The sequence below is a fragment of the Thamnophis sirtalis genome, unplaced genomic scaffold (genome assembly GCF_051295495.1).
Source record: "Thamnophis sirtalis isolate CommonGarterSnake01/CBP01778 unplaced genomic scaffold, rThaSir2_p1.2 scaffold_4, whole genome shotgun sequence".
NCBI lineage: Eukaryota > Metazoa > Chordata > Lepidosauria > Squamata > Natricidae > Thamnophis > Thamnophis sirtalis.
In genome coordinates this window covers 136,929,793-136,948,385 of record NW_028261384.1, presented here as the reverse complement: position 1 = coordinate 136,948,385, position 18,593 = coordinate 136,929,793, and the positions used below count along the sequence as shown (strand labels likewise).

The following is an 18,593-nucleotide window of genomic DNA, read 5'->3' as shown; positions in this document are numbered from 1 at the left end:
TCAATGATTAAGCAAAGGTTTATATCTGACAATGCACCTAATCAGAAATCCCATCATTTGCTATCTGAAGTTCCATGTGTGTAGCAAATTTGTATACTGATTATCACTAGGATTGAACAGATGTTCTAGGGGAAAAAAGGAGGGAGGAAACTTGTAAAAATGAGTCTAATGGAGCCATTATTATCCCTTTGTGCAAACTCCCTGGAGTTCAAAAGTTACTTTATAGCCAAATAGATGCCTTAAGTGTTGCTGAATTTAAATACCTTTATGTACAGACCTTGAGGTTTTGGCTTAGCTAAAAAAAATACGTTGATTCCTGTAGGAGATAATTATTTTGTTTTTGCTGAGAGAATAAGGAATTCAAATGATGGTTCAACTTTGTTTAAATGAGAAATGCTAATAAAAGTAATCTAACATTGGCAATTAAAAACAGCCTCAAGTGTTGAAATTCATGTTCATTCCTTACAATGGAACAAGGTTCCCATTTTCCATATAAAATGAACAGAATTGTTTAGTAGAGAACAGGAAATATTTTTGACATGTTAAGGTCTGACAAATAAGTCAATAATTTTTTGGGAGGGTTTATCCACATTTTCAATCAAAGAATGTTGATGAATGAAACAACAACAATATTGATACTGATATTTGAAAAGTTGCATTAGCCATTGCCTTGAGCTTAATAATCTAATTTGTCACTTGACAAAGTGACATTAGTGGGCCAGAGGAATACTATTGATATAATTTACATGGACTACATAAGGCATTTGATAAAGTAGACCATAACCTACTACTACATAAAGTAGAAAAGTATGGGTTAGACAGCATCACCATCAGATGGAGTTGTAATTGGCTGACCAACCTCACTCAACATGAGGTCCTCAACAGACCTGCATCTACATGGAGGAAAGTATGCAGTGGAGTATCTAAAGGTTCTATTCTATTCCCAGTACTCTTCAACATCTTCATCAATGATTAGAGAGCATAGATGGGGAACTCATCAATTTTTCAGATGACAACAAACTGGCAGGAATAGCCAAAACTCCAGAATATAGGCTCAAGATACAGAAAGTTCTTGACAGACTTGAACATTGGGTGCTATCTAACAAAATGAAGTTCAATGGTGAATAAAGTAAGGTTCTACATTGAAGCAAGAAAAACAAAAAGCACAGGTACCATATATGTGGTACCTTGCTCAATAGTAGTAACTGTGAGAGGGATCTTGGAGTCCTAGTGGACAAGCATTTAAATAAGAGCCAGCCATGTGCAGCAGCTGCCAAAAAAGCCAACAAAGTTCTAGGCTACATAAACAGAGGGATAGACTCAAGGTCACATGAAGTGTTAATATCACTTTATAATGCCTTGGTAAGGCCACACTTGGAATATTGCATTCAGTTTTCGTCATGAAGATGTAAAAAAGATGTGGAGACGCTAGAAATGGTGCAGAGAAGAGCAACAAAGATGATTAGGGGACTGGAGTCTAAAACATATGAAGAACGGTTTCAGGAACTGGGTATGTCTAGTTTAATGAAAAGAAGGACTAGGGGAGACCTGATAGCAGTGTTCCAATATCTTAGGGGTCGCCACAAAAAAGAGAGAGTCAAACTATTCTCTATTATTCTATTTTATTCTATTCCTCCAAATATTTAGTTATTTATTTACTTATTTTATTTTTGAGTATTTGAAAATTTATTTATAGGCCGCCCTTTTCCCTGGGGGGACTCAGGGCGGCTTACAACTCATGGGGAGGGGGATACAAACAATTTTATTTATATTATTATTATTATTTATAAATAACTCAAGGCAGAGAAAATATCTAATACACCCTACTGCTCTGATAGTATATGATATAATATACTATGATATGATAGCATATAATAGATATTATAGCAGCGTTCTAAAGAAGAGGGCATAAATGTATTCTCCAAAGCACTTGAAGGCAATACAAGAAGCAATGAGTGGAAACTAATCAAGGAGAGAAGCAACTTGGAACTTAGAAGAAATTTCCTGACAGTTAGAACAATTAATCAATGGAACAGCTTGCCTCCAGACTCCAATAGGAAGTTTCTTGAAAAGAGACTGGATAACCGCTTGTCTGAAGTGCTGTAGGTGTAAGGGCAACTTCCTTGGCCCTTCCAACTCTGTTATTCTGTTAGTCCTATTATCCTCACAACACAGAGATGGGTTCCTACCAGTTCGCACCTATTCGGTAGAACCGGTTCGTCAAATCTACCGAACCGGTTAGAAGAGGTTCCACAGTGGACCCGGAAAGCAGGCCACACCTACAGAACATTTTTGAAACCCACCATTGTCACAACAGCAAGAAAGTGGGTTGGGCTGTGAGAGAGTGACTGGGTTAAAGTTACCCAGTTGGCTTTCATGGCTTAAGTGGGACTTGAACTCTCACTTCCTAACCCGCCTCCATCACTAGACCAAAGTGAGTCTCAAATCTGAATCTGACTCCCAAATCAGGGTCTGGATGGGGGTTAACAAGGTTGTACTCAATCCAGACAAGACCGATTGGCTGTTGTGTTTCCCTCCCAAAAACTTGGTCAATATTCCATCACTCAGGCTGGGGGGTGAAAATCTACGCCCCTCAGACAATGCTCGCAACTTGTGGGTCCTCCTGGATCCACAGCTGACTTTAGAACACCATTTGTCAGCTGTGACCAGGGGGGCATTTGCCCAGGTTCGCCTGGTGCACCAGTTGCGTCCCTACCTGGACCGGGAGGCGCTCGCAACAGTTACTCACGCCCTCGTGACCTCAAGACTGGACTACTGCAATGCGCTCTACATGGGGCAGCCCTTGAAGAATATTCGGAGACTTCAACTCGTCCAGAACGCAGCCGCGCGAGCGATTGTGGGTGCACCTTGGTACGCCCACATTACACCTATCCTCCGTGAGCTGCACTGGTTACCGATCAGTCTCCGGATACGCTTCAAGGTGCTAGTCGTAATTTATAACGCCCTTCATGGTATTGGATCTGGGTACTTGAGAGACCGCCTGCTGCCAATTACCTCCCACAGACCCATTAGATCTCACAGGGTTGGCCTCCTAGGGGTGCCATCTACCAACCAATGCCACCTGGCTATTACCTGGGGGAGGGCCTTCTCTGTGGCAGCTCCGGCCCTCTGGAATGAACTCCCCGCAGGGATTCGGACACTCACCTCTCTCCAGGCCTTCCGAAAAGCCGTCAAAACCTGGCCTTGCCGGCAGGCCTGGTTGTGATAAGTTCCCTCCCCTCTCGACATGTATGGTTTTGCGACTGTTGTTTACTTTTATTATTTGTATTTTGTCTTTTTATGTTCCCCTTTTCCCCCCTTTAATTGTTCGCCACCCTGAGTCCTCCCGGAGAAGGGCGGCATACAAATAATGGTTGCTGCCTGTGACTGTCACAATTTCCATGGCTCTGTTTCAATAGGCTGTGTGTTGCTCCATTGAATCCTTGTCTTCATGTGTAATGTCACACAAGGACACTTGAACGTCTTCTCTGAAACTTTCATCTCTCCCTTACCAAATTATAGTCTGCAACATACCATATTTCTTGAGTACTGGTTCTATTATTGATGGTTGTCCCAAAGGTAATTTTTCAAAAGGCAACTGAATTGGACCTAGAAACTCTCTAAACATTCACATTTCAAAGACCCCAGACCTATCCCAAAGGAATATCCCCCTGATACCATGTTAAATACATCTTCATAAAACATAATCCCCTTTTTACTACATTTATGAAGTCATTTATAAATAGAAAATATAAAAACCATGAAAATGGCAAAGTCCCATTCCCTAAGCAGGTAAATTTGGTGGGACTGAGAAGGAGGGCCTTCTTCATGGTGGCTCCCACCCTCATCCCTTCAGAAATTAGACTGTCCCCCACTTTGACACTCTTATGTAAAGTACTAAAGGCTTGGTTTTTCCAGCGGCCTAGGGAATCGTGGGTGGGATGGAGCCCATCAAATGACTTATTTGATTGTGTGTTGTCATTGAGGGGGGGGAGATATCATTTTTTTATTTTTGTTCGTGCATTGTTTTATTGCTTATAAGCTGCCTAGAGTCACTCTGAGCAAGTAGGCAAGCATTTAAATTTGCTTCATAAATAAGTAAACTGCATACATTGGATAAGATTTAATTCAATATCTCAAATATTCTGACACGACAACTGGATTCTCAACATCTTGCTATCTTGGGGCATTGAAAGACAGAAGGTGTGTAATTAAATAATATTGGAGAATGATTACAAATACTGCAGCAGAAGCATTTCTTTTACAATTGGCCACTATAATAAATCTTGGTGACTAGGATAATTTCTCCATTGTCAGAATTAATGACTTCTATATATCTCCAATAGATAGCAAACAATCCTTCTCTTTTTTTGTGTGAGCAATTTCTCAAAGCCAGAAAAATTACATGATGTGCTATTTTCTCTTTTTGAGTTGGTCCCTGTGGTTGAGGTCAGGCCGCAAAACAATGATGTAGCATTTTGGGAGGAATATGCATCCCAGTAATGCAGCACTGGAGGCCAAGATGGAGAAGACCTCCACAGCTACCATGAATTTTCCTTTTGTGCTCAGATAGGTTGGAAAGAAAGCGATCCAAACACTGCAAAAGGCCAACATGCTGAAGGTGATGAACTTGGCTTCGTTAAAGCTGTCAGGTAATGTATGGGCAAAGAAAGCCACAATAAAGCTGGCGATGGCCAAGATACCCATGTAGCCCAAGACACAATAGAAGAAGAAAGCTGACCCCTCATTGCACTGTAAAATCATTTCTTGGGGCTGTGAGTGCTTGTCCAACTCAGGGAATGGAGGTGATGTTGACCACCAAAGAATGCAAAGACATACTTGGAATAGAGAACAGGAAAGGACAGTACAAAAAGCCAATCTATTCCCCACCCATTTTCTCATCTGAGATCCTGGGTTAGTGGCCATGAAGGCTACAACCACAGTGATGGTTTTGACCAGGACACAAGAAATGGCCACTGAGAAGGTGATGCCAAACATTGATTGTTGGAGAAGGCAGGTCACTTTGCCAGGCTGGCTGAGGAAAAGCAAAGAGGAGAGAAAACAGAGCAGAAGAGAGACAAGGAGGGTGTAGGTGAGGGACCTGTTGTTGGCTTTGACAATGGGAGTATCCTTGTACTTAATAAAGGTTCCAAGTACCCAAGAGGTCAAGAAGAAGAAACCAAGAGCTGCTGAAGCTAAACCAATCCCTAAGGTTTCTTCAAAAGTTAGAAAGACCAGCAGTTTCAGGATACATCCATTCTTTTCTTTATTTGGGTAATGATCTTCTGAACATTGAAAACAGTCATCCATATCTGAAAGGAAAGTCAAGGAAAATTTTTATACATTCCATATTTTTGAAAATGATATTCTTTATGGGTGCTAACCATTATCCGGCTCACATTTTTTTTAATTGACTTCCAGTTGGATCATGTTTCTATGAAAATGCAGTTTTTCCATCATTGTATCAGCTGGGACCAGCATAAAAGTAGTACAATGGGAAGGGCAATTATTCTATGAAATGCAGTCCTGTCTAGCACTTCAAAATTAGTAAAATTTAGACCATTTTGACTTTTCCCATTTTTCCAAAACAAAGAGAAGTAATCTGTGAGGTTGGATGTAAGAGCTCAGGTCTTATTGGGCAAACTTGGAATTGAGAATGACAGATTGCGATTCACAAGTATAGAAGTGAATATTCACCTTGAAGAACTCACAAAACTATTTGCTACATTAAAGTAGTGTATTACAGTTTCCCTAGGAGTATCTAATGACAACTGGAATGTCTAACCTACCCGTTTGATTTGAAATCTTTCCTTCTGGGCAAGGAACACAGTCGTAGCAACAGAATTGCTTTCCTTCCAAGCTTTTCTTGCAGTATCCAGGGCAGCAGGGATCATTACACAGAGAAATTGGAATAACCTGGTGATAAACATAAATTCCTAAAGGGTTAGTCCTGATGTATGTACAAAGTACAGGTTTCCCTGTCCAGTCATATCTGACTCGAAGGCACAATGCTCATCTCTGTTTCCTTGGCTGAGGGAGCCAGCACTGTCCGAAGTTATTTTCAATGGTCATGTGGCCAACATGGCTATATGCACAAGGAACACTGTTACCTTCCCACCAAAGGGGGGACACACATTTGCATGCTTTTGAATTCCTAGGTGAGAAGGAGCTGAGGCAAGAAAAGGAGCTCATCCTATTTCATAACATGCAGATGTCAAACCTGGGCTGTCAGCTTTCCAGCTGACAAGCTCAGGGTATTTAACCATTGAGCCAAGGCATATGTGTAGTAGCCAATAAAATGTTGACATTATAAAGGATGTGCAAATCGCGTGTTTGGAGAATGGCAGAGAGAATAAAGAAATATATGTGATTACAACTCCTGTGATTTCAAATGGAAATGTAACTGAAATGTGAATACCTATTTTTTAAATTATAATGTCACTTTGTCAATTTGATGAAAGCTTCATCATTGACAATATTTGCACAGAATATGCCATTTCAAAATGAGAGAGAAAATTAGATTTCTAAAGCGATTATGTTCAATATTGGATCAAAATGGATCAGTGAAGAGTTGATTAAATAAATTCCATACCTGTTTGAAAGCTGGATGCCAGACAATCACCTCTTCATCAATGATTAATTCCTTGGCATTGGAAATTTGAGGATCCATCTTTCCAACTCTAACTCTCTGAAAGGATCTGTTTGGAAAAGTGATCAAGTTGGTGATGTCGAATCCACCTGTTGCTTCCCCTTTCTCATTCAGGAATACTCTCTCCCCAACTGAATTGTTAAAAGAAATGCCTTGAAGAAGTGAATGGAGCTACTTGAAAGAGAATGAAAGAGAGAGAGAGACAGAGAGATAGACAGAGGCAGAGAGACAGAGATAGAGAAAATGAGCGAATTGGAAGGATAATAATAATAAAGTGGCCAACATATTTAACTTTCGCTTACTCATTCTTCCCGTTGCTTTAACAAATATCAAATAAGTTCAATTAAAATATAAATAATTTATATTTCAGAGTAAGACACAGGTCTGTTTTAATATTAATGTAATGTTATTTCTTGGGTGGGGACTCCAAAACAATAGCAGTTAACAAATTAAAACCAAAGCAAGGTATTGATATTATGCAATTTGATTCAGATATGATTTATATTCACTTTTTAAACAACTAGACAATCAAATGTGGACCATATCTAAACTCATCATACATTGTTTGTTTTTCATTAGTTCAAAGATTCTTCACATCGTGAGACCTCACAGATTTCCTTTAGCCAGATTTTATCATCTTACACTCAATTGTTGAGACAGAGAGAGCGTAAAGTACCCTAACAATGCCTGCTTCATAATAAGCGACCCAATATTGTAATACAAAAAACAGGGATTTATTAACAGCTTCATTAGGAATTCTTCATTAGGCATTTCTTATTCACAGCCATCTTTTTTTGCTTTCTTTATCTGCTTTTGAACTTTGCCCGTGTTACTGTCCTCCCTTTAGCCTGTCATAAATCATGTTATCTAATAGCTTTATTCATTTCAACCCAGCTACTGTAATCTGAGATCTGGCTCACTGCCACTCTGCATGGAATGTCAACACAGAGAGTTGACAGAGAGAGTGGGGGTGGGGGAGAGAGAGGGATGGAAAGAGAAAGAAGGATATAGATATTGAGAGGAAAAAGAGAGAAGGATGGAGGGAGAGAATGAAAGAGAAAAGGATGGAGAGAGAGAAGAATGGAGAGAGAGATATTGAGAGATAGAAGGACGGAGATAGAGAAAGAAAGAGATGGAGAGAGAAAAGGATGGAGAGAGTGAGAGAGAAAAAGATGGAGAGAGAGAGAAGGATTGAGAGAGAAGGATGGAGAAAAAGAGAGAGTGGTGGAGAGAGGGAGAGAGGGAATGGGAAATTGAGAGAATGATGGGTGGAGAGAGAAGAAAGGAGATAGAGAGATTGAGAGAAAGAGATAGAGATGGATGGAGAGAGGAAGACAGAGAATGAGAAGAATGAGAGAGAGAGAGGAAGATGGAAAGAGAGTAGGATGGAGAGAGAGAGAGAGAAGGATCAAGGGAGAGAATGGGAGAGAAAAGGATGGAGAGAGTGAGATGGATGTAGAGAGTGAGATGGATGTAGAGAGAGAGAAGGATGGAAAGAAAGAGAGATGGATGGATAAAGGGAGAGGGAGAATGAGAGAGAGAAAGATGGAGAGAGACAGAGAGAAGGATGGAGAGAGAGAGAGATGGATGGAGAGAGAGAATGATTGAGAGAGAAGGATGGAGAGAAAGAGAGAAAGATGGATGGAGAGAAAGAAGGAAGGAGAGAGAGATTGAGAGAAAGTGAGAGAGAAATGGATGGAGAGAGGAAGAGGGAGAATGAGAGAATGAGAGAGAGGAACATGGAAAGTGAGAGAAGGATGAATATATATCTGCATCCCAACTCTGAAATATTCATGAGCCATGGGCAAGTTCATTAGAGAACCGGCTGAGGATAATTTTGGATAGCAATAGCACTTAGACTCACATACCGCTTCACAGTGCTTTGCAACTCTCTCTAAGCAGTTTGAAGAGTCAGCATTTGTGCCCAACAACCTGGCTCCTCATTTTTTTGAACTCAGAAGGATGGAAGGCTGAGTCAACCTTGAGCCAGTGGGCATTGAACTGCCAAACTGCTGGCAACCGGCATTCAGTACAAGTAGCCTGCAGTACTTTCTCTAACCACTGTGCCACCACAAGCTAATAAGAAAAGTGAAGTGTCCTACATTTCAGAATATTGGGAGGGGGGGCACAAAAAGAAGAAAAAGTGCCTTCAGACACAGTGCAATTGAATTCTTCTTGGAATCCAGATGGATAAATCCACAAGACAGGCCAATTCTATGTGGAAGTGAAAAATTATTTATAAAACAAAAATTGATGCATACAGTACATTCCCTTGGCTATACTGAAATTAGTAAAGGCACAGTTTAAGTTTGTACTCTTACTTTATAAACCTAATAGCTTTGTTGCCTCAGTCTCTCTATTGAGTTGTAGCCATAAAGATAAAGGTTCTTCTTGCACATATGTGCTAGTCATTCCCGACACTACAGGGGGATGCTCATCTCCATTTCAAACCCGAAGAGCCAGCGCTGTCTCCATGGTCATGACTCAATGCCGAAGGTGCACGGAACAGTGTTACCTTCCCCCCAAAGGCGGTTCCTATTTTTCTACTTGCATTTTTACATTCTTTTGAAGTGTTAGGTTGGCAGAATCTGGGACAAGTCATGGGAACTCCCTCCATTAACGCGGCGCTCAGGATTCAAACCACCGAATTGCTGACCTTTCTGATCGACAAGTTCAGAGTCTTAGCCACTGAGCCACTATATCTGTGGTCATAGGACAAGATATATAAGCTATGATGGCTGAAATACAAGAGAGATGTAACATAAAAAAATTACCTGCCAAGGATGCAGATTTGGAAATTCAACCCTTTGAACCACCCTTGGTTGGGATTTTGAGCTCATGGCCTCATGCAAAGAATGTGCCACTGCATAAACAGCATTGTAGATGCTGTAGCTTTGGCCAGTCATCTGCAACTCAAACAGAGGACCAGGTAGATTCTCCAACTTCTCTTCTCCAGTACAGGTTTCAGTAATCATAAGTGAGGACCATTCTAATTCTGCCTTTGGAAATGAACAATTGAACAATTGCCCCCAAACCTCTTGAAGAAATCCATCTTTGTGGGTTGAAGGTTTGATGACTTGAATAAATTCTTTGAAGCCTCGAACTTCTCTGGAATGCACAGTAAAGGAAAGAGCCCCGTGGAACATCAGGAGATCCCATCTCCTTTGGAATCCCAACAGGATGAAATCAATCGGATTCATCAGGATCCAAACCTTCCTCAATAACGCACTCTCTTTATTTTCAGGATCCCATAGAAACATGATCATTCTGAGCCACAGTATTGTGGTTGACTCTCCGTGGACAAGAAAAACATTAGCTTTTTGATCCATCAGTTTATTAGAAATAACTGAGATTGAATTGAACAATTCTGGCATGTCATCCAAGTCGAGATATTGTGGAATTTTTTGCGTGAAAGCTAAACAGACCCCATTCTGTGAAAGCAGCGGCTGCAGTTTCTGCAAAAACCGCTCTTCCTTATTTTCGAAAGCAAAGAGTCCAATCCATGTCCATCCAAAATGGAGAAGAAGTTGTATAAGTCCAGTGTACTGATGCTCCTCTTTGGGGACCATGCAATAAAGTGGAAATAACTCAGTAATTTGAAAGTCTTCTTGGGCAAAGGAACCATAAATCAACTAAACGAACGGAAAAGAGAAATTCATTATTCATGAAAATCATGGGAGAAATATGATGAAGACTGCGGGATAGAAACTCAATGAAGCTCTCCCTACATTGAACATTTGTCCAATTCTATGTAGATATTTGCTGGAAAACAGAAGCAAGCAAAATTCCTTGATGATATATTTTCTCATCTGAAATATAACGAGATTACAATCACACTCACTTTCCTAATATAGAGGTCCAGTATGTTCATCCCCTTAGAACATCTGGAAACTTGTTCAGTATCTGACTGCCAGTTAGACATTTAATGAAGCTTTCTCTACATTGAATATTTGTCCAATTCTATGTAAAGTATGACGTTTGCTGGAAAAGAGAAGCAACTATAATTTCTTGACACAATATTTTCTCATCTGAAATATAACTAGATTACAATCACACTCAGTTTCCTAATGCAGCGTTCCAGTATGTTCATCCCCTTAGAACATCTGGAAACTTGCTAACCATCTGAGTTTTTGAGCTCCCTTATTTGTAGCAGATAAAATAAAATAATTATACGTGGAAGACTATGCCCGTCAGTTTTTGGAGGAGTAGAGTTAATCATCTCTTCATTTACTACAATTATTATAGAGATCTTCAAAAGTACCAGGTAGCCCCAATACTCCAACAATTTCCAGCCAAATCAGTTGAGTTTTAAATTCAATTCTTATTTTCAGACCCAACCAAGACACAGCAAGTGGAGTTGTCACCTGTTTTCAGGTAGCTTGGTGGAATCTGGAGCTGAGTTGAGGACAGCAGTGAAAATGCTGATAGCTTTGATTTCAGGAAGTGGCTGAAAGGAAATCCTCCCTAAAACCACAAGACATGATAGCAGCATTCCAATATTTGGGATACTCCTACAAAGTCGTGGGGGGGCTCACACTATTTTCCAAAGCGCCAAAATGCAACATGAGAAACCATGGATGGAAACTAACCAAGGAAAAAATTAACCTAGAACAAGAAAGAAATTTCCTAACGGTGAGAACAATTAACCAATAGAACAACTTGTCTTCAGATGTTGTGGGTGCTCCATCACTGGAGGCTTTCAAAAAGAGACTGGACAGTAATTTTCCTGAAATGGTATAGGGTCTGTTGCTCGGAGAGGGGGTTGGAATAGAGGACCTCTAATGACTCTTCCAACTCAATAATTCTATCTCCTATGTGATAGCCAGCCTTCTCTATCCTCTTCACACAGCTCCATATCTCACCACAGATAGTGGTCAATGCAAATCGTCAGGTTGCCTTCTCTAGTAAGATTAATTTTGTACTGTAATTTGTGATTTAAATTTAAATTAATAAAGGGTTTAGATTTTCTTGACTGATTTTTTTGAGCCAACATCTTGAGTTGTGGGAACTGCAGAAGGGATGGAAAAAAAAGAGAGCCAAATTCTGAAGTCCTGCAGAATGGCATGGCAAAATACTAATCCTACAGCACCAATCCTTCAAAAATGGCTAAGAAAAACACTAAATCACTTTCATCCTACACCAAGCAAATTGTAGCAAGAGTTGTGACCTATTGCTGGTTTACAGTCAAAATATAAGTATGATTGTAATAAAAGATTTTGATTTAATTGGATTGGCTTGAGCCAGTCTATTGAGTTGTGGGAAAAACAGACAAGTGGTGATAAAAGTGTATTTAATTGAATTCCTACAGAAAAGAATGGCAAGCAACTAGTATATACTATTAATTACAAACTTCTTTTCTCTCTCACTCCACCCCAAACTACCTGTGGAACTTTGTAGACATGTACAGTTTCTGCCATAAAGGATGATGTATCAGGACCTAATCCCCCAATTATGGCTATGAGATTTTTCTGGCTGTCACATTTGTAGTTTGGGACAAATTCCTGGGATTTGAAAATCAGGTCCAGAGTGGTACGATAGGTCATCGTTGGGTTGTTGTAACTGTCATAGATGTGGAACCCGAGAGTGATGTTAGGTAAGATCTGGGAGTCCTCATTGATCTCCTTCACAGCAAAGGCCAAGGTGAGGACGTGCTGGTAGAATTTGGTTATGACACTGCAAATAGTTTAAACACCCCCATTGAACAATATAAGTTGACAATTCTATTATGGTGAAAGCATTGATATATGAGTAACAACCATTTCTGTCTTTGGTGTAAGTGAGAAGATGAGAGTCTTTGTAAAACACTCAATAATTTCTATAGTTTTCAACTACAGCATTTCCATTATTTGCAACAAATATGTAGAGAACAAAGTTGTGATTGTTGTTTCAAACATGTATTTCTATTATGTATTCTACAAAATGGAATACAGCCAGCAAGTATCACTCTTTTAATATATGTAAGCAATGCAAGGAGTGACTGCACAGACTGGATAATTATACTCACTAAATGTTCTCCAAAATGTTCTCCAAAAGACTTTTTGCACCTTAACTTCATGCAGTTTGTGAATAACAATTTAATACAATGAGAAGAAAATGATTTGTTTTCCCACAATCAAATATGTTTGAAAAACAAGGAAGGAAGAGCAAATTTATATAAAAAACTTGCATTTATTCTCAAAGAACTATTAGTAAAAAAAAAATTGTGGCATATCTATCTCAGTTTAGAAAATGAATGGGAAAAAAATAGAATAGAACACAACACAACACAACATAACAGAATAGAATACAGTAGAATTCTTTATTGGCCAAGTGTGACTGGACACAAAATTAATTTGTCTCTGGTTCTAAAAGAAGTGCTCATAAAAGAAAAAAAATGCATTCATCAAGAATCATAAGCTACAACAGTGATAGACATAGGTTACCAATAAGCAAATCATACCAGGAAATAGCTAAAACAATATAAAACAATCCTTACAGTGGTAAATCACAACGTTTTTGAGAAGGATATTTTGTAAATTCACGTTCAACAAGATTGTGAATTATCTGAGACACCATCCCACCTATGATGAGGTCACCAGGCTGGTACCATTCATGGGGAACAGGGAAAATATTGCTCGCAGGGCAGCTCAGAGTAACTGCTTTCTGCACCAAGAGAATCAGAAGGAACAACATCTTCAGGCATTTGTCATAGGGAAAAAAATTGTTTCTCCTGTCCATAAGGAAGTTTGTATTTTAGTGGTTCATTCAATGATTAAGCAAAGGTTTATATCTGACAATGCACCTAATCAGAAATCCCATCATTTTCTATCTGAAGTTCCATGTGTGTAGCAAATTTGTATACTGACTATAACTAGGATTGAACAGATATTCTGGGGGTGAAAAGGAGGGAGGAAACTTGTAAGAATGAATCTGATGGAGCCATTATTATCCCTTTGTGCCAAACTCCCTGGAGTTCAAGAGTTACTTTATAACCAAATAGATACCTTAAGTGTTGCTGAATTTTAATACCTTTATGTACAGACCTTGAGGTTTTGGCTTAGCTAAAAAAAATATGGCGATTCCTGTAGGAGATAATTATTTTGTTTTTGCTGAGAGAATAAGGAGTTCAATTGAAGGTTTTTTTTCCCAATGATGAAATTCTAATGAAAGTAATATAAGGGACATTGGCAATTAAAAACAGCCTCAAGTGTTGAAATTCATGTTCATTCCTTATAATGGAGCAAGGTTCCCATTTTCCATATAAAATGAACAGAATTGTTTAGCAGAGAAGAGGAAATATTTTTTTACATATCAAGGTCTGACAAATAAGTCAATAATTTGTTTGGAGGTTTTATCCACATTTTCAGTCAAAGAATGTTGATGAATGAAACAATAAAAATATTGATACTGATATTTCAAAAGTTGCATTAGTTATTGACTAATAATTTAATAATCTACTTTAGGTTTAATAATCTACTTGACATAGTGACAAAATTAGTGGACCATAAGAATACAGTTGATATCATTTACTTGGACTTCAGTAAGGCATTTGATAAAGGAGACAATCACCTACTACTAGATAAAGTAGAAAATTGTGAGTTACACAGCATCACTAACGATGGATTCGTAACTGGCTGACCAACCACATTCAACTTGTAGTCCTCAATGGAACTGAATCTACATGGAGGGAGGTATGCAGTTGAGTACCCCAAGGCTCTGTTTTAGGCCCAGTACTCTTCAACATCTTCATCAATGATTTGGATGAGAGGATAGATGGGGAACTCATCAAATTTGCAGATGACACCAAGCTGGCACAAATAGCCAACAATCCAGAAGAGAGGCTCAAGATACAAGTTGATCTTGAAAGACTTGAACATTGGGCACTATCTAATAAAATGAAATTCAATGGTGAAAAAAGTAAGGTTCTACACTTAGGCAAGAAAAACAAAATGGTTGTAGGGTTTCCTGCCTAGGCAGGAGGTTGGACTAGAAGACCTCCATGATCCTTCCAACTCTGTTATTCTATTATATTCTGCTTGTTTCTTTGTTTGTTCATTTGTGAGAATTTATTTGGCACCCGTTCACTGTCAGGGTTTCTGGGCTGCTGAAAAAAATCCAAAATACAAACAATAGAAATAATAAACTTTCCTCCCCACACACTCCTGGGGATAACAATCCTTTAGATAAGCCATTTGAAGGGCTCCATCCCACTCTGGGCTCCATCCCACTCTGGGCTCCAAAAGCATGTTGGCAAAAGGGCCTTGCTGAAGACAATCAAAGTGGGTGCCAATCTAACCTCCATGGGGATGATATTCCAAAGAGTGGGAGCCACCCTAGGCCCATCTTCTGAGTCCTGCCACATGGAGTTTCTTAGGAGAGAAGACCCTCCACGACTCCCCACTCGACCATGTTAGGATTTAAAGGTAACAACCTTTGCCCAGAAGGAAATTGGCAGCCAATGCAGCTCTTGCAGGAGAGGTGATAGATCTGAACACCTGGGTCTGTACAAAATCTTCTTCTTCTTCTTCTTCTTCTTCTTCTTCTTCTTCTTCTTCTTCTTCTTCTTCTTCTTCTTCTTCTTCTTCTTCTTCTTCTTCTTCTTCTCCTCCTCCTCCTCCTCCTCCTCCTCCTCCTCCTTCTCCTCCTCCTCCTCCTCCTCTTCTTCCTCCTCCTCCTCCTCCTCCTCCTCCTCCTCCTCCTCCTCCTCCTCCTCTCCTTCTCCTCCTCCTCCTCCCCCTAACCTTCATATTATATGGACAGTACATTGACTGGGTCAAATATTTTCTAAACCACATAAACAATAGTAAAACAAATAAATATCTGTACAAATCTTCCAACTTCAACAATATTGGTCTCTTTCCATAGTCCTTTATCATTTTCCAATAGTTCATTTAAACATAAATAGTATTACTTTGGGCCCTATATTTATTACATCCTGCTAAGTAATATCATTTAATATTTTTAAAAATTCCTCCTCCTCCTCCTCCTCCTCCTCCTCCTCCTCCTCCTCCTCCTCCTCCTCCTCCTCCTCCTCCTCCTCCTCCTCCTGCTCCTCCTGCTCCTCCTCCTCCTTCATGATTGGACATTGGGATCATATTAGCAATCCTATTTTTATCAACAGCCACATGAAAAAGTGCTGCTGAGTTTTGTCCAAACCAGTCCCTGAGATTTCAAAGCCATAATGTTCTTCTTCTGCCTGGTCCACATTTGCCTTCAGTCTTTTCCTGGAAGATTAAGTGAAGTATCACATATTTTTCTAGATGTCGTATCACATGTCCAAAATATTCAAACTTTCTCTTTTTTATAGTTTTGATTATTTCTATTGGCTTTCCCAGGCGGCTTATCACCTCCTCATTTCCATTTGGGCAATTGAATTTTGAAACAATTGGAGCCTCTACATATTTTTCAAGGGAAGTCCCATATCTGAATGGTCAAATAATAGGCAACTCCGTATCTCTGCTAAAAAATGTTCTGTCCTACACAGTAGCAACAAAAACCAGAACACCAAATGCAAGCTGGATGGGTATGACCTAATGGATGACCCACACTCTGTCAAGGACATAGGAGTACTCATCTCTAAAGATCTAAGCCCCAGAGCTCACAGTAACCACATTGCCAAAAAAGTTGTCAACCTTATTTTACGAAGTTTTTCTTTGGTAACACTATACTGCTAACTAGGGCATACAAAACCTTTGCTAGAGCAATTCTTGAATACTGCCCCCCTCCCTGGAATCCACATTGTATAGCAGACCTTAATACAATAGAGAGGGTCCAGAGGTATTCCACAAGAACAGTGCTTAACTCATCTGCTCGCAAGAACATACCTTATGCCACCATGCTTGAAATTTTTGGCTTGGACAACCTCGAACTACTCTGCCTATGTTCTGACCTAAGCATAGTACACAAAATTATCTGATATAATGTAAATGACTATTTCAATTTCAACTGCCATAATACACGGGCAAACAATAGATACAAACTCAAAGTAAACCGTTCCAAACTCGATTGCAAAAAATACGACTTCCGCTATAGAGTGGTCAATGCCTGGAATGCTCTACATGACTGTGTTAGTTCCTCAAACTCCCATATCTTTAACCATAATCTGTCCACCGTGGACCTCACATGTTTCCTAAAAGGTCCCTAAGGGGGCATGCATAAGCGCACCTGTGTGCCTACCATACCTGTCACACTGTCCCCATTGATAGTACTCATTTTATGTGTTCATGGTCATGTTACACTTATTTATACCCATCTATTTGGGCAGAGCGGACCTGGCGTGCATTACGGAGACCTGGTTGTGCCATGAGGGGGGTGTTCCCCTTAGTGAATTATGTCCACCAGGCTTCCGGGCATTTCACCAGCCGAGAGCCCAGGGCAGGGGCGGGGTGTGTGTGTGTCGGTGATTATTAGGGAAAGTGTCAGACCTCAGGAGGTCACTGTGCCTCAGATAGGTGGGTGTGAGTTCCTTTTTGTGAAATGGAGCCTTGGAGTTCAGGTGGGCCTTTTTGTTATGTACCTGTCTCCCTGCTATGTTTCATTGGCCCTGCCAGAGCTGCTGAATTGTCTGGATTGGCTGTTGATTTCCCCAGGCTTATGATCCTGGGGGATTTCAATCTGCCTTCCATTGGCAAGACATCTGAGTCAGCTCGGGAGTTCATGGCTTCCATGACGGCTCTGGACCTAACTCAGTTAATTCAAGACCCTACCCATAATGGGGGATGCACGCTTGACCTGATTTTTGTCTCTGGGCAGTGGATGAGTGATCTAGATTTAGGGGATATTTCTATCCAATCCTTGTCATGGTCAGATCATTTCCTCATCAGGCTTGACTTCCATACTGCTACCCCTCACAGCAGGAAGGCGGAACCGACTAGATGGTTCCGCCTCAGGCACCTGATGGACCCTGAAAGGTTCCTGATGGAGCTTGGGACTTTTCCTGAATCCCATTTTCACAACTCGACCGAAGCCCTGGTGGAAGCCTGGGATAGGGCGGCCACTGGGGCTTTGGATCATGTTGTGCCTTTGCGGCCTCTGACCTGGTGTCAATCCCGGGTAGCCCCCTGGTTTACCAAGGAGCTCTGGGAGATGAAATGCCCGAAAAGACACCTAGAGAGTGGTTGGAGGGCCAGCCGGTCTGAATCTGATCGAACACTAGTAAGAATTCATATTAAATCCTACTTCGTGGCGATAAAAGCGGCAAAACGGCAACATTTTTCCGCTCTTATCTCATCTGCAGAGAACTGCCCAGCCGCCCTATTTAGGGTGACCCGCTCCTTACTTAACCAAGGAGCTGGGAAAGACCCCTTGCAGGGTAGGGCTGAAGAATTTGTTCAGTATCTGCAGGATAAAATCACTCAGATCAGGACAGGCTTACACTCTCTGTACTGGTCCTATTAGACCTCTCAGCGCCTTTCGATACCATCAACCATGGTATCCTACTGTGACGACTCAGGGGGTTGGGAGTGGGGGGCACCGTTTTACAGTGGTTCTCCTCCTACCTGTCTGATCGGTCGCAGTTTGTGTTGACTAGAAAGCAAGGATCGACTCCGAGGCGCATCACTGTGAGGTGCTCCAGGGATCAGTTCTCTCACCCCTCCTGTTCAACATATATATGAAACCACTGGGTGAGATCATCTGTGGTTTATGGGTATGGTATCATCAATATGCTGATGATACCCAACTTTTCATCTCTACCATAGACCACCCAAACGATGCCCTCGACGTGATGTTCCAATGCCTGGAGGCTGTACGGAACTGGATGGGGAGGAACAGGCTCAAGCTCAATCCCTCCAAGACGGAGTGCCTGTGGTTTCCGTTATCCCGATTTATGCATCTTGTTCCATCTTTGATGATAGGGGGAGAAATTTTAGCCCCCTCAGAAAGGGCCCACAATCTGGGAGTCCTCCTGGATACGTAGCTTAGTTTAGAAGAACACCTCACGGCCGTGACCAGGGGGGCCTTTTAC

General features: G+C 40.7%; 1 protein-coding gene across 1 annotated transcript; it reads right to left on the bottom strand.

Annotated features, from left to right (window-relative positions):
* Window positions 1–3,900: 3,900 nt before the first annotated feature.
* Window positions 3,901–16,840, bottom strand: LOC148046849 (vomeronasal type-2 receptor 26-like). The gene is made up of 8 exons (XM_087715007.1): window positions 16,810–16,840; window positions 16,453–16,517; window positions 13,125–13,291; window positions 12,031–12,322; window positions 9,424–10,281; window positions 6,593–6,820; window positions 5,790–5,916; window positions 3,901–5,312 (listed from the first exon to the last, which is right to left on the bottom strand). Exons 1-8 carry the CDS (start codon window positions 16,838–16,840, stop codon window positions 4,414–4,416), a joined length of 2,667 nt encoding a protein of 888 aa, XP_087571133.1. The 3' UTR covers window positions 3,901–4,413.
* Between the last annotated feature and the right edge of the window lie 1,753 nt (window positions 16,841–18,593).